Source organism: Chaetomium globosum, genomic scaffold (genome assembly GCF_000143365.1).
Source record: "Chaetomium globosum CBS 148.51 scaffold_1 genomic scaffold, whole genome shotgun sequence".
In the NCBI taxonomy this organism is placed as follows: domain Eukaryota; kingdom Fungi; phylum Ascomycota; class Sordariomycetes; order Sordariales; family Chaetomiaceae; genus Chaetomium; species Chaetomium globosum.
The window spans coordinates 2,811,648-2,826,189 of NT_165976.1; the positions used below are offsets into that span (position 1 = coordinate 2,811,648).

General features: G+C 56.5%; 7 protein-coding genes across 7 annotated transcripts; 4 read left to right on the forward strand and 3 right to left on the reverse strand.

Moving 5' to 3' along the window:
* Positions 1 to 528: 528 nt before the first annotated feature.
* CHGG_00913 (uncharacterized protein) lies at positions 529 to 3,258 on the forward strand (the record flags this gene model as incomplete). The annotated part of the gene is made up of 1 exon (XM_001220133.1): positions 529 to 3,258. One exon carries the CDS (start codon positions 529 to 531, stop codon positions 3,256 to 3,258), a length of 2,730 nt encoding a protein of 909 aa, XP_001220134.1.
* Positions 3,259 to 3,893: 635 nt separating this feature from the next.
* CHGG_00914 (uncharacterized protein) lies at positions 3,894 to 4,474 on the reverse strand (the record flags this gene model as incomplete). The annotated part of the gene is made up of 2 exons (XM_001220134.1): positions 3,894 to 4,156; positions 4,366 to 4,474. The coding sequence occupies 2 exons, from the start codon at positions 4,472 to 4,474 to the stop codon at positions 3,894 to 3,896; spliced, it is 372 nt and encodes a 123-aa protein (XP_001220135.1).
* A 1,277-nt stretch (positions 4,475 to 5,751) lies between these two features.
* Positions 5,752 to 7,758, forward strand: CHGG_00915 (uncharacterized protein; the record flags this gene model as incomplete). Its single annotated transcript, XM_001220135.1, has 4 exons — positions 5,752 to 5,988; positions 6,056 to 6,528; positions 6,580 to 7,031; positions 7,094 to 7,758. The coding sequence occupies 4 exons, from the start codon at positions 5,752 to 5,754 to the stop codon at positions 7,756 to 7,758; spliced, it is 1,827 nt and encodes a 608-aa protein (XP_001220136.1).
* Positions 7,759 to 8,494: 736 nt separating this feature from the next.
* On the forward strand, positions 8,495 to 9,402 carry CHGG_00916 (proliferating cell nuclear antigen; the record flags this gene model as incomplete). Its single annotated transcript, XM_001220136.1, has 3 exons — positions 8,495 to 8,536; positions 8,606 to 9,035; positions 9,092 to 9,402. The coding sequence occupies 3 exons, from the start codon at positions 8,495 to 8,497 to the stop codon at positions 9,400 to 9,402; spliced, it is 783 nt and encodes a 260-aa protein (XP_001220137.1).
* Positions 9,403 to 10,438: 1,036 nt separating this feature from the next.
* CHGG_00917 (uncharacterized protein) lies at positions 10,439 to 11,649 on the forward strand (the record flags this gene model as incomplete). Its single annotated transcript, XM_001220137.1, has 3 exons — positions 10,439 to 10,538; positions 10,902 to 10,932; positions 11,022 to 11,649. 3 exons carry the CDS (start codon positions 10,439 to 10,441, stop codon positions 11,647 to 11,649), a joined length of 759 nt encoding a protein of 252 aa, XP_001220138.1.
* Positions 11,650 to 11,930: 281 nt separating this feature from the next.
* Positions 11,931 to 12,584, reverse strand: CHGG_00918 (dUTP pyrophosphatase; the record flags this gene model as incomplete). Its single annotated transcript, XM_001220138.1, has 2 exons — positions 11,931 to 12,190; positions 12,314 to 12,584. 2 exons carry the CDS (start codon positions 12,582 to 12,584, stop codon positions 11,931 to 11,933), a joined length of 531 nt encoding a protein of 176 aa, XP_001220139.1.
* Positions 12,585 to 13,136: 552 nt separating this feature from the next.
* CHGG_00919 (uncharacterized protein) lies at positions 13,137 to 14,179 on the reverse strand (the record flags this gene model as incomplete). Its single annotated transcript, XM_001220139.1, has 2 exons — positions 13,137 to 14,012; positions 14,066 to 14,179. 2 exons carry the CDS (start codon positions 14,177 to 14,179, stop codon positions 13,137 to 13,139), a joined length of 990 nt encoding a protein of 329 aa, XP_001220140.1.
* Between the last annotated feature and the right edge of the window lie 363 nt (positions 14,180 to 14,542).

Consider the following 14,542-nt stretch of genomic DNA (forward strand, 5'->3'; position numbering starts at 1 on the left):
TGGGAGAGGTACCAGGCCATCTCATGTTTAACAAACACCCAATCGGGTGCCCCTGCTGAATGCGTCAGAGGCCGCTCGGGCGAACAGGCCAGTCTTCTAATAGGATAACCCGCATTGTCTTAATGGTTTCTTTTCATGCACAATTTGGGAGTCATCGGTGTGTTTTTTCCCCTTCACCAGCGGCCTCCCTTAGATTTGACAAGACATTCACTCAGAATGGCTTCTTTCCACTGATTTAACGCGCTGGTTCTTGTAACTACAGCATTTGGACGTTTTGTTCTCTTTGGGTTTTCGCCCTTCACCTCTTTTTGAGCTTGATCGCTCTCAGAAGCTCTCCCCAAGATGATACCACGAATACAGCGTCGATTATCCCTTGGAATGACCGACTGTGCAATATCTATACTTATATTATCCCATTGATTTGACGTACCAACCCATCCAGCATCAGCGCTCGTGTTTTCCCAGCACCATTACCGGTCAAGCGAACCAACAACTTCTTGATCAAACCCTCATCATAGAGAGTATTCGATGTCGGTCTTTACCTTCGACCCCGACCCGCCCCGGGTTGCTTCTCCGTGGTTGCGGTCGGGAGAAGCTGGCAACTCTCCGACCCCAGGTTCGTTGCCGGAGCGGAAGGGACCTGTTGGCTTCGGGCTGCTATCCGACTACGGAGTTACGAAGCTCGAGCCCGAGCCGCAGGATGGCCCGACCGAGTACAAGCTTCACTTGCTGTTGAAACCACGGAGAAAGTATGAGCGAGTTAGTACCGCGACTCGGATCTGCGGGTCCACTCAGTCACGGCCAAACCCCGATTCCAGGGCGTTGAAGCCGGCCCCGGTCAGCCCGGGACCCTCCGTCACTTCGAACCAAACACGCCAGGACCGCCTTGAACACCTCACCACCCAGCTTCTGTGGAGGCTGCAGCAATCGTGCCCCTACCACGCTGGTGCTGCTTCTCCGGGCCTTGTCATTCCCCAGTTGCCCGGTGAAAGCGCCCTCGATGCTCCAGTCAAGGTGGGCAAGGTCCTGCCGGGGTTGGAGGCATCAAGAGGAGCGCTGTACGAGATCGGTGTGGCGGACGATGGAACCCTCGCGGGGTTGACGGAAAATGAGATGCACGAGAGTCTCACCACCCTCCGTATCATGGCCGCCAGTTTGGGTTGCAATGTGGACGTGCTCCGGATGTTGGTCGTCGGAGAATGCGAGTGGGTTGAGCCAAGCGGCACCGAAGGTTCTTCAGGCTCGGAATCCGAGGGCGTGCCGCACCAGGCGAAATTGTGGGTTGCCGAAGCTCTGGTCACGCCAGATCTGCGGCCCAGAGATGACCAGTCGCCCTCCGCGAGATCGCCGGATGCGGCGCGGCAGGCCGAGGCCTTACCAGACCCAAAACAAGGGCCGCTCACCACAGATCAATTGCGTGTTACGCTTACAGGGCCGACGACCTCGGGGAAGTCTACTCTTTTGGGGACTCTCTCGAGCGGAATTTTAGATAACGGCCGCGGAAAAGGTCGGCTTGGTCTTCTCAAACATCTCCATGAGGTGGCGTCTGGCATAACGTCCTCCGTCACGCAGGAACTCGTGGGCTACAACGATGGCGACATCATCAACTACGCTCACAGTGGGGTTGAGTCCTGGATCGATATCCACGATTTCACCAAGGATGGCCGGCTGCTTTACCTACTCGATTCCGCAGGCCACCCGCGTTACCGACGGACCATTCTCCGAGGCATCGTCGGTTGGGCACCCCACTGGACTCTCCTCTGCATCGCGGCCGACAGCGCTGAACTTACTTCAGCCGCTGGGGCCACATCCACTTCCCTAGATGTACTAGGACCTACCGGTGCGGGTGTTGACCTCGCGTCCGCCCATCTAGATCTTTGTTTACGACTCGGCCTTCCCCTGGTGATGGTCATCACCAAGCTAGACCTAGCCAACAAGTCAAGCCTATCTACGACCCTTAGCAAAATCCTCTCAAGTCTGAAGCGTGTTGGTCGTGTACCTAAGATGGTTAAAGGGGGTTCAGCAGGCGACTCTGAGCCAACGCGCGTGGCCGAGCTCGACAAAGCCGCCGTCAAGGACGCGCTAGACAGTATGAAGGCGAGAAACGACCCGTCTTCCATCGTCCCCATACTCCTGACCAGCGCCGTCGATGGGCGGGGAATCGGCGCACTGCATGCTCTACTTCAGGGCTTACCGCGGCCTCAAACACCGACCTCCTTCGATTATATCGGTGCCGCCCTGAACCCCGAGCAGCCAGCTTGCCTATTCCACATCGAAGACAAGTTCAGCCTCCCCGCGTCTTACGCCCTCGCAACCAGCGACGCAAACCAACAAACCGACCTCGGCACCGTAGTGGCCGGATACCTCCGCTTCGGCAGCCTCTCCATCGGCGACAAGATCGTGGTCGGCCCTTTCCCGCCGGACGACGACGACTCGCACGGCGCGACCCCCGAAGGGCGCGGCATCGCCCTCCCGCACAGCTACGGCCTCTCCCCTTCCCACCTCTCCCCGTCGCACCCCTCCTCCGGCGACCTCAGCCGCACCGCCTCACGCAACGCCGTCTCCGCCTCGGCCACCAGCGGCGAGTGGCACACCGCCACCATCGTCAGCATCCGCAACCTGCGCCTGCCCGTCCAGACCCTCGCCGCCGGCCAGGTTGGCTCCATCGGCATGGTCTTTGACCACCACCACCCGCCGCTGCCATCGTCGGCGCAGACCACCACATCACCGACTAGCCACGAGGACGCCGGTGGCACCACCGCCGAAACGCCTAGGCTGCGTAAGGGCATGGTCCTGGCCGTGCCTAGTCAGCATATGGTCGCGTCCGGGTTGTCGTTGCAAGCTGTTAGTGGGCTGACGGCGCTGTTTGATGCGGATAATAGCGGGGTTGGCGCGCTGTCGGTGGGCGCATTGGTTAATGTCTATGTGGCGAGTGTGCGGTCTGCTGCGCGGGTGGTGCGCGTGTCGAGGGTGGAGTCGCGGAATGGTGGTGGTGGGGGTCGCACTGGGAAGGTGGCGAAGGACGAGATTGAAGATGGGCTGTTTGGGCTTGCGGAGGATATGGAGGTTGAGAGTGCCCTGGCGCTGGACGCGGCGGCGGCGGCGGCGGTGGATGGGGGTGTTGAAGTGCAGTTGGAGTTGTTGTCTACGAGGGAATGGATTGAGCTGGGTTCGCAGATCTTGGTGCTGGAGGGTGGGAGACAGGACAGGTCTGGGTTGGAGGGGTTTGTTGGGAAGGTTGTTGAGATTGTGGAGTAAAACGAGTGCTGTTGCTTTTCTGCGTGTTTGTTAGTGTTATTTTTCCCCTCATAGAATTCAATTGTTTTGCGAACCCTTGATATACGAGTTCCGACGTGCCCGATATCATCGTTCACCCCCAGAATGGTTCCATAGTCAATGGGGGTGGCAACACCCCTGGGGCGAAAACTCCTGGTATCTCTCTCCGAGAGCTCGCCAGTTTGAGCCGCCCAAAGGCAGCAAAAAACATGGGGGGTGCGTCCCCAACACGAAGTAAACCCAAGGGCTGGCTCCCTCTTTTCAGTTGAAAAGGGTGTGTTGGTGAGAATTTCCTTTTGACCACCTTTCAATGTCAGGGCTGTTGGTATTTTTGGCGGTGTAGTTGCCTCATCGTAGGCCAGGCAAGAGGGGCAGCGGTGGACATGTTGCGAAGAACTAGCCGAGAGAATAATAATGTTACACCCTCTATTAGCAGCAAGAGTTCGGTCTTTAGTTTGCACTTCTATTCACAATGTCCGGCCCGTCCCCTCTCTTCATTACAATGCCATCAGTGGTCGTAATTCACACCCCCCGAAACCCAACGCCATGACGCCCTCCAACAACCTTCTCTTACAACAACCCACAACTCCTTCCCCATCTCCCCCTCCCCATCCAAATCAAGCCGTCACCAACCCATAAAACAGCGTCCACGTCAGCACGAACCCCGCAAACCCATTCATCAGCCCGCCCGCCCAGAAGTCGTAGGCGCCGCGGAAGTAGCGGCTCGTGTCGAGGGGTGCCTTGCCCGAGGCCAGCGACGTCGGCGCCACGCGCAGCGCGTAGAACAGCACCGACGTCAGCAGCGACAGCGCCACGTAGAAGACGAAGCCCGCGTACGACTCCAGCCCCAGGATGCCCGCCGACACGCCGAAGAGGGAGGCTGTGATGGATTGGAGGTTGTAGAGTGTCTGGTAGCAATAAAGGGGTGTGTGGTTAGTGAGGGGGTTCGTTCGTTCGTTCGTGGTTTGTGGGGGGTGGGGTTGAGAACTTGGTTTGGGGTGGGTAGGCGGTGGAGGAATGGGTCGGGCTTGGTGGTCGCGGTTGCAGATTTGTTTTTCCTGCGGGCTGGGGAGGAAGAGGGCGACCGACCAGGCGGCCGGGCTGGGGGCGGGAGGGAGGAACTAACCCGTGAGTTGTGCACAAGAGACTCTTGCACGATAGGGGATATTTGGATTTGGAGTTCTTGTTCGGAAGGCATGGCTGTGGTAAGGTGGGTTGCGGTGACGGGGAGAGGTCGGGATTGTTGGTTGTGTTGCTTGGTGTGCCCCGAGTTGTATCACTTTCGGGTTTCTTGGTTTCTAGACGGGATGCCGTCTGTGTACGGTACAATTGCGTATCTTCGTGTTCGGGAACTGTGTCGAGGGGTAGCGCGGTATCGTTTAGCAATCTGAAAGTTGTTGTAGTTGTTCCAAAGCTCGGCCACTGCGAGCTCTGGAGCCGATGCAACGGCTCCACTTGCTGGGGGATCGACAAGCCACATGGCTTGGAACATCATGTGGGGGACTCCATGACCAGCGATACCGTATTACAGTGTATTCGTACACCTCAAGGTTCGGGATATCGTTACCAAGTTACCCCGAAATTGGAATAGCTGCAATCCTTGCAGATTAATGCGAGCGCAATTACCTGTCTCAGGGGTTCACAATTCACCTGAAGAGTGACCGGTACTTTTCAAGATCCCGTGGTACAAGAGACATTATGACCCTCTTTGAAACCGAGTGTTTGCAAATTAACACTCGGTGCCACAAATGGCAATGCGATCATGGCGTCAATGTGGGAGTGAGAGAAGCAAAAGCCCTTGGAACGTCAAACTTGTTCCAGGTTCGTACGTTGTTTGTACCGTAACGGGCAGGACACCCCCAATGTTTTAATGACGAGGGTCGCGCGACAGGGTTCATCCTCGATTTCTCGGGCCAAGAGCTTCAAACATTTAATAAACGCTAAGCGACCTCCTTTCCGCAGCGTTGCGGTGTCATTTACAGTGGATTCGCCTTACTTCCAGGAGTCGAATTGACCAAAACTATCTAATCTAGCACAGAACGCCCAGTCTCCATCGTCCCATTTCCATCCTCGTCCGGCCGCGCACATCTCGACCGCGAAACAGAAACATGCACGGCGGCTATTACAACGGCCACCTTCAACGCTAGCACATACACACCGTGTCTCGATTCCCACCCACTCGTCCCCGCCGCCCGAGGTCTCGCCTGCGCCAAACCGGGGTCTCTTGTCTCGCGTACCGAACTCCTGTTAAACGCCGTCACAGGGACGGTCGCGGAACGACGGTCTCTGGTGCGCACGAGGCGGGCAGATGGGGGACTGGTGCCGTAGCCGCGTGACCACCTAGCAGCATCAGCAGCAGCACTGTTCATTGTTCATGGAGACCGTCATACAAGACCGCACGCCGCTTGCCGATTATCTGAAGGGTTAGCCTGCCGTTTCCTTCGTGTCTTGCGCGCATCACAACTGTTTTCGAAAATGTCATCATTTTGGTCACTAACCGCTTTCCTGCTTGTAGACGAGGGCGAAGAACTGCAGGCCTGGGGCACGCCGTCCGTCTCGGATAATCACGATGAGTCGCCGCCGTCCAGTCCGTCGTTCGCCCCGGTAGGGCGGCCGATGGTCAAGAAGCGCTTCCGGACGAACCTTCCGGACCCCCTGCCACTGAACATCCCACCGATGAACCGACTGAGCTCGTTGCGCCATTCATACTCGGTCAGTATTCGTGTATTGGGTCATTCCCTATAGTCTGGGACTGACCATCTTCTGTTTTGCGCCACAGAAAGCCGTAGTTTCAAGGATAGATCGCGCCGGCAACCTCAAGTTCATCGAGCAGTTCCGGTACACGATTGTCGCGTCCCAATTGTTGAGCGGGCATTCAATAGCAATGCACCATGCCCACCACAGCCGGTCAAAGGACATGCCAGAGGCCACCCAAACGGTAGTGGTAACATCAACGGGTCTTTTTGCGACAGCCGCCGCCGCGCTTGTTGTTGCTTGGGTAGCGAGATGGGTGTATTCCGGGGGCTATGCGCACTTGACCAAGAAGCGGGTGAGCTTCACGGCGCTGGTTCTAGTAGCGGTTGCTGTTGTGTCACAAGCCTATCTCCGACAACAGTGGCTTCGGTATTTGAGAAACCAAGCGCTGGGCGAGGTGACCACCTTCGTCGCCAGGTCTCAGGACTTTGACAGTGCTTCTAGTGCGGCGATATCATTAATCCAGGAGGTCGAGCTCGTGTCTCGAGGCTACAGGTTGTAAGTTCTCCCGTTTATGGCCGTTGCAGAACATAGCTCACACATATTCAGAAGCGCACCCCTACCTCCAATTAGCCGTATGGAGGACCGGTCACAAATACGCCGGTGCAGCAGGCTGCGCAAGGCGTTGAAGGGACGGTTCACCGACATGATCGAAAGTCACATGCAGGCTTGTACAGCGGTCAAGGAATTCGCTGAGCAGGGAGATCTGGAGAAGTACCACGATATCTACGACATCAGCGACTTCGACATATCGGACGCGATGCGGGGATTTTCGGAGAAGGAATTCGACGATCCCGAGTCTCTGCAGTCCCTTAAGATTGCTGCCGCCCGTTTTTACACTATTCGTAAGATTCTGTTGTGCTCCCTCCTCGCCTTTGAGGCGGCGGGCGATAATACCGACTTCTTGCGATGGTCAACGGCCGTGGAGGGATTGAAGACTCTCAACCAAGCTACATCTCAAGGCTTTGAGAGGGTTCGCCAGATTCTTAGTGAAGAAGAAAGTAAGCGACACTCCTTGTCCCTGTCCTCTTGCCTGCTTGCCAGTGCTGACCTAAACGCCTAGCTTTCCCCATTATTTCTGATTCAAAATCGCCATTATCGCCCAACCGAGAGAAGCGCCGGTCTCAATTTATGAAACTTAATTCGTTGTCGATGGGCATCCGAGGTCTTCAAGCAAAGCTTGCGCTTTTACGAGAGGAGTCGGAGAGGACGCTGAACGAGGCAGAAGATGTATCGGAGTTGGGGAACAATCTGATGGCTCAGTACGAGTCCATCGGGCAAGACCTCAAAATGCTTACGCAGGCATGGGAAGAAGGGAAAGCCGCCCTTGCCTCAGGGATTGACCGCAACGAGAAACGACTGTCCTCCCTCAGCACGCTACTTTCTCCGGCGACCTCATTAAGCGGGCTTACCACGGTCGAGGAGGGTGGGACACTCGAGGCATTCAAGGCTTTAACCGGGGAATCACCGCCGGGTTCGACTTTTGGAAGTCCAAACGGGGATTCGGACGTGGTGGAAGTGTTCGAAGCGGTCGCCTTACCGACCCGGACGCGCAGTCTCCTGAGCAGGGATGAGCGGATAGCCAAGATGAAGGAAGAGCGAGAGAAAAGAGAAGCTGCCAGGGAAAGGGCCGACGCGACCCGCGGAATGCTCCGCGAGCTCGAGACCGTCATCAACCTGCGGCCAAAGCGGGCGACCATGCCGGCGCCTTCTCGCATCTCATTATGACAGTGACGACAACCAAGTAACCTAACCAACACGGACCCTAACTCTCTTTTGTCATTTTGCATCATGTTTCCCTGTCCGCCTATCTCATGGTGGCTTGCTTGTATAGACGGCGGGTTGTTTTTCAATTGGGTTGGCTTTGAGCATCCAGCATCATAGCTTCTGGAGCTTGCTTGACTGGATCATTGGGACTGGCGTTCATCGGGTGGGACTGCTGCGTGCATGCATCTTCAATATGCTAATCCTGCATTGGCTTGTAATTAGAAATTAGCGACATACGTCACAATACAGTGATTGTGCCAGAAGAGACGTTTGATCAAGCATGTCCGGGTGTTGTTTGAAAATGGCCTGCCCCTGAATCCCCGGCTCAGGGGTCAACAGGCACGACAGGCAACCAACCGGCCCATGCCAGGTGCCAAGCTGGAGCTGGCGGAGCTAACCAGGAGGGGTAATCAATCTAATGCCCAGGCGCGTCTTTTCAACTGCTAAAGCGCGTTCGCGTGCCTGTTCCATCTTTCCTCCCGCCTGGAACTTCACACAAACCCAACGACCGCAAACCCAAACCGCCGCAAACCGCCCGTTCTTGACAACCGTCACCCGCTTAAACTCCAACGAGAATCCCACAACCCCAAATTCTCCCATAATACCCACCACATACATTCAGTGAGAACTTCTCCTCCGTCACCGCCTTCACCTGTTGGGCTGCGCTGCCAAGATTCGGAAACTGACAAACGCAGCCATGTTGGAAGCACGGTTGGAACAGGCGAGCATCCTGAAGAAGGTATGCTTATCTCGCATTGGTGAAGCTTAATTTTGCTGTTTCGGGCGCTCTAACAAACGTTATCTGCAGGTTGTCGACGCGATCAAGGACCTGGTGCAAGACTGCAACTTCGACTGCAATGACAGCGGCATCGCTCTGCAGGCCATGGACAACAGCCACGTCGCGCTTGTGTCTATGATGCTCAAGGCCGAGGGATTCTCGCCATTCCGCTGCGACCGCAACATTGCGCTAGGGATCAACCTCACTTCCCTCACCAAGGTGCTGCGGGCGGCCCAGAACGAGGACATCCTCACCCTCAAGGCGGAGGATGCGCCCGACGTCCTCAACCTTGTGTTCGAGAGCTCCGAGACCGACAGGATCTCCGAGTACGACCTCAAGCTCATGGACATTGACCAGGAGCATCTGGGCATTCCGGACACCGAGTACGCGGCCACCATTGCGATGCCGGCCTCCGAGTTCAAGCGCATCACCACAGATCTGATGGCCATGTCCGAATCCGGTATGCAAGCCCAAGATATTCCAAGGAGGAGGCAGCTTCTGACAGATCCCGTATAGTCACCATCGATGCGAGCAAGGACGGCGTCAAGTTCTCGTGCCAGGGCGACATCGGCAACGGAGCCGTCACCCTGCGGCAACATTCCAGTGTGGAGAAGCCGAACGAGTCAATCGAGATCGAGCTCAGCGAGCCCGTCTCGCTTACTTTCTCCCTCAAGTACCTCGTCAACTTCTGCAAGGCCTCGGCGCTCTCCACCCAGGTCAAGATCTGCCTGTCCAACGAGGTGCCCTTGTTGGTTGAATACACCCTCGCGGGAAGCAGTTACCTGCGTTTCTACCTTGCGCCGAAGGTATGTGATTCTACGTTCTAATACGTTTTGATCCAATAATAAGAAGCTAACCATGTTTTTAAATAGATTGGCGACGAGGAGTAGAGAGGGCCACACGGCCCTAATGATGACTTAAGGATTGAGACGATGGTCACGTAAGCTTGACTCGGCGTGGATACCTACCTACCTGTAATTGCACCAGAAGGATGTTTTGGCAAAAGTAGACGCATTGCTGGAGGTTGTGTGGCCAGAGGGCCAGGGTACCTAACATGAAGGCGATCTGGACGCTGATGGGGATGAATTTACTTGCACCCCATTACAGAATATAAATCTACGCTGTCGAGCCGACTTACATCTTCCCCTTGTGTCCAAGTGCAAAAAGAAGCATCGCTCCGGCTTCCTATCCAGAAGGCTGACATGAAATTTTAGTGCGACCGCGGGGCCGACCTCGCCTTGCTTCGAAAAGTTGGCGGGGTAAATTTGTGACAACAACCAACAGGCGTAACCAACCACGGCCCGGTTTTCTGGACCCTCCCATGCGCCCATCCCCCTCAATCACTCCCTGTCACTTCTTACAGACCCTACGATCCTGGCTGACTGGTGTTTCCCAGTCATACGAAGTCCAAGTACCTGGACTCGGAGAAAAAGTTCGGGCGAACTCGCAAGTGGATTTCTTGGAGTCATTCGTCAACTGTCACCCTCCCCGGAACTTCCGCAAAGAGTGACTCCAGGCTCCTTTCCCTTCCCTTCTTCAAACTTAGCTGTCCGTTCCTGTCTCTTTTCTTCAAGATATCCTATAAACCGAGTCCTTCGTGCCGTCGTGGCTATAATCGGCTTTTCTCGCAACGTACTCCCGTCACCGGCCGCCCAACATCGATATAGCCTCTCACCAACCATCCAAACCACAAGCATGGGTGAAGGGTCTCTGGTCCCAGAAACTCGCGTATTGGCGGTCGCCAGTCATGTAGGGCGCACTGGTTGACCTTGTCTGCTATTATTCGTGCTAATTGGGTTTTTAAGGTCGTCTCTGGGTGAGTCCGGTCGAGCAGTCCATCTATCCCATTACCCCGTACACACCATGCTGACAAAAACCCCAAGATATGTCGGCAATAAGATTGCCGTCTTCAGTTTGCAGTCGCTTGGCTGTGACGTAGCAGCGCTGAATACCGTGCAATTCAGTACGTTTCCCCACAGTCACAGGCCTCTCTCCGACGCTTGATTCTGACTCAACGCGCACAGGTAACCATACCGGATACCGACAATGGACGGGGTCACGAGTTTCGGCGCAAGAAATCACGGACCTATACCAGGGCCTGAAGCAGTCCTACCTCGACGACTTCGACATGATGCTGTCCGGTTATGTACCCGGCGCCCCGGCGCTCGAAGCAGTCGGGCAAATAGCGCAGGAGCTCAAGCGCAAAGCAGAGTCTAAGCCGGGGAGTTTCTTCTGGGTGCTGGACCCCGTCATGGGCGACAATGGCAACCTCTACGTGGCGCTCGGATCGTGGTGCCCGTGTATAAGAGCCTCCTCCACCACGCAGACCTAGTCCTCCCCAACCAGTTCGAAGCCGAGTACGTCTCCCCCCCCACACCCACCCCTTCCCCCCCCCCCAAGCAAGACCCACCAACCCCTAACACCACCACTCACCACCGCCACGCAGACTCCTCTCGGACGTCCCCATAACAGACATGGCGTCGATCGGGCGGGCGCTGCAGGTGATGCACGAGCGGTACGGCATCCCGCACATCGTCATCACGTCGGTGTCGCTGCCGCACCCGGACCACCCCGTCTCGTCGCTGTCGGTCGTCGGCTCATCCATGACCACCACCGGCCGCCGCGCCCGCGCCTTCAAGATAGTCTTCCCCGCCATCGACTGCTACTTTAGTGGTACGGGGGATATGTTTGCCGCGCTGATGGTCGTGCGCATGCGCGAGGCCGTGCACAATGGGGAGGTACAGGGGCAAGGATTGATGGGCAGAGCGTCGTGGTTGAGTGATGATGAGGTTGATGCGCTGGACCTGCCGCTCGCCAGGGCCGCGGAGAAGGTGCTTGCTAGTATGCACGAGGTGTTGGCCAAGACGGCGGAGCGGATGGAGGAGGTGGTGGAAAAGGCTCGCGCGGAGGCGGGGGTGGAAAGGGGGGTGGTGGTGGACGGTGAAGGGGCGGGGGCGGAAGCGGAGAAGAAGAGGATGCATTTGTTGAAGAGCAAGGCTGCTGAGCTGAGGCTGGTGAGGCACCTTGATAGCTTGAGGTTTCCCAAGGTGGAGTTCCGCGCGACGAGGTTGTGAGGGAAAGTGGTGGTGTTGCGGGGAATGTGTTAGATGGAGTACATGAGGGGGCAAGCCTTATATAGAGAGCCATAGACCGTGGAGTTTCTGGGGGTCGTCCATCTTTGGATCATTGCGACCCCTCATTTAATCTGTCAGTGTTTATTCATCACACCGCAAAATGCCAGTACTCTCTTGAGAGTCAAGCCATCTGAACCCCATCCCGACCACCTATCCGACCCATGCCATGCCATACCATGCCATACCAGAACCGTAACACAATCACACACCCACAGCCCAACCTAGTTCGTCCCCGTGCTCCCGAACCCGCCCGCGCCCCGCACGCTCTCCTCCAGCTCCTGCACCTCGAGCACCTCGGGCGTGTAGATGCGCTCGATGATGAGCTGCGCGACCCGGTCGCCCTCCTGCACCGCGTAGTCGGCGTCGGCGTGGTTGAACAGCAGCACCTTGACGGGGCCGCGGTAGTCGGCGTCGATGACCCCCGCGCCCGTGTCGATGAAGTGCTTGGCGGCGAGGCCTGAGCGTGGCGCGATGCGGCCGTCTGTTGTGTTTTGGTTGGTCGCTTGTTAGTGCGTGGTCTGTGTGGTTGGCTTACCGGCCGGTCGGGGGAGGGGGGACGGTGTTCGGGGTTGGGACTGGATGCTGGATGCTGGATGCTACTTACAGGTCCCCGCCGGAAGAGACATGCTAATGTCGGTGTCGACGAGCGCCTTGCCCCGCGCCGGGATGGTGGTGGGGCGTGCGGCGAACAGGTCGTAGCCCGCTGCGAAAGCGCTGCCGCGGGTCGGGAGCCGGGCCTTGTCGGAAAGCTTCTTGATGAGCAACGCTGGGGACGCCATGGTTTCGCTGGTTGTGGGGGCGGAGGTGTCCGTCTTAAGGCGCTTTGCTGGCGGAGAGGTTGGGACGGCGGGCTCGTTGGGAGTGCTAGTGGTCATGGTTGTGGGATTGAAGTCGTTGCTCCTGTCAAAAAAGGCCAAGTTCCGGTTGCTGTTGGGCAGAAACGACCGACCTAAGGTGGGGGTGGGGAGAAATGTGTGCGGGAAGACGCGCCAGACGCGACGCGTAAATTGGATGCAGGGCATCCAAAACCCCACCTGGCCCAGCGAACCGGCCAGTCACGCCAAGCAGCCCTCAGCCGCTCGTGGGGCGGGCCTGGATCGAATCAACACCACATTAGCCAATTGCGAATGCTGCCCCTGACTACTGCGGGGGACCTTTGTTCTCTCCTCGAGTTCGTCAAGTCCGAGACTTTGCTTTATATGCTTCGGCCTCTTCGTTCCGTCACGCAAATGTACTTTGTTTGGTAGCCATCTTAGACCCACGATTTCGGCGAAGAGCCATCCACTTGTCGAACACTCTCCCCAAAGACTCCATAGTTAACTTCCCCATGCTAGGGGGATCGTCAGGTGCCGTTTGATTGTCCGTAACATGCCACAACGGAATATCCCTATTATATGGCCGTCCGATATCTCCTTCCTCTTGAGGCCTTAGTCCTCCAGATCCTTTCCAAAGTCGACGAGTCGCAACTTTCGTGCATCCCTCGGATGGAACATTGCCACCTTGGAACGGACCAGGAACCTCGCTGCTGCAGATTCCCTGGCTATCTCCACGTACGCTGCTGAGGTATCGCCGTCTGCTTCCATCAGCCTATTCATTAGTTGCTCGGTGAGATCACGCATCTCTGCGCTTGCCGCTGCTGCTTCGTTCCCCTTTTGCTTTCTCCTCGCCTGTCCCTGCTCGTCCTGCGGGCCCCAGATATCATCGATCCGTCGTTGCCGCTTGTCTTGGTCCGGTTGGTCTTTGCCCTTTTTCAATTTGCCATGAGCACTAAACCCGGCGCTCAGATCATCTGGGTCGATGTCCATCAAACCCCCGACGACGGGGCCGCCTAGCTCCTCCGCTGCCAACATGGGGCCGAGATGCTCATCAATGAACCAGTCCAACTGTTTCATGAGACTCGATGTCTGCTTGTCCCAGAGATCCTTTTGTTTTTTCAATTCGGCGATACGTTCTTTGGCGATTTGTTCCTCCGTTTTTTCCTCTCTGTTCTCCAGGCCTTGGCGCAACGACTCGATGCGACCTTCAAGCGCGGTTTGGAGGGCCTGTTGCTCACGCAAGCTGGTTTGTTCTGCCTCTATCCTTCGTTTCAGCTGCTCCAGTGAAGCCGCTTGAGAATCGGCGTACTCGTTGGTTTCTGCGATGGTCTGATGGGCCCGCCGCATGGCCAGCAGCGCTGGGAGGGGAGATCCTAGCGGTGGCAGGATGGGCTCTGCCTCAGTTACGTCCTGGTACGCCTTTGTCATGATATCCAAGGAGTCTTCTGCCGAAAATGCCGCGCCGGGGCTGGCTGCAGATGCCCTCAGCTATTGATGGATTTAGCAAAGCTATTCTGAGACGACAGGGCCATGAAATTTACCTGCTGCAGTGCATCCTCTAGCTCTCCTTTTCTTCGATTAAGCTCTTGAATAGTGCGCTCCAACTGGGCCTCGTACACGCGACTGGCACCCCCGAGCTCCCCGACGTCTTCCATCTCTTATAGTTCAGGTAGGCAATTTTGCAACAGGCACTCTCGATCCCGGGTCTCTTCAACTGAGAGGCTCCACAAAAATACAGTGTGGTAGCTTCTGCAGTGCTTGGGTGTGCTGAGGAAGGGACGTCCCCGCGCCCTTTACTGTCATGTAAAGGTGGTTTCTTGTTTGCCTGGGTCAAACAGCAGTGCTGTGTGAAACGAGACCAAGTGATCGATCGAGACTGTGTGAATATCCCTTCCCTGTACTATGTCTTATTTACCTAGTACAATCCGGAAGGGGATGTCAGATTTGCGTAACTTGTTCGTCGACTTGCCCCACACCACTAGCCTAAGTCTCGGGGAGTACAAGGACCAGGAATGGAA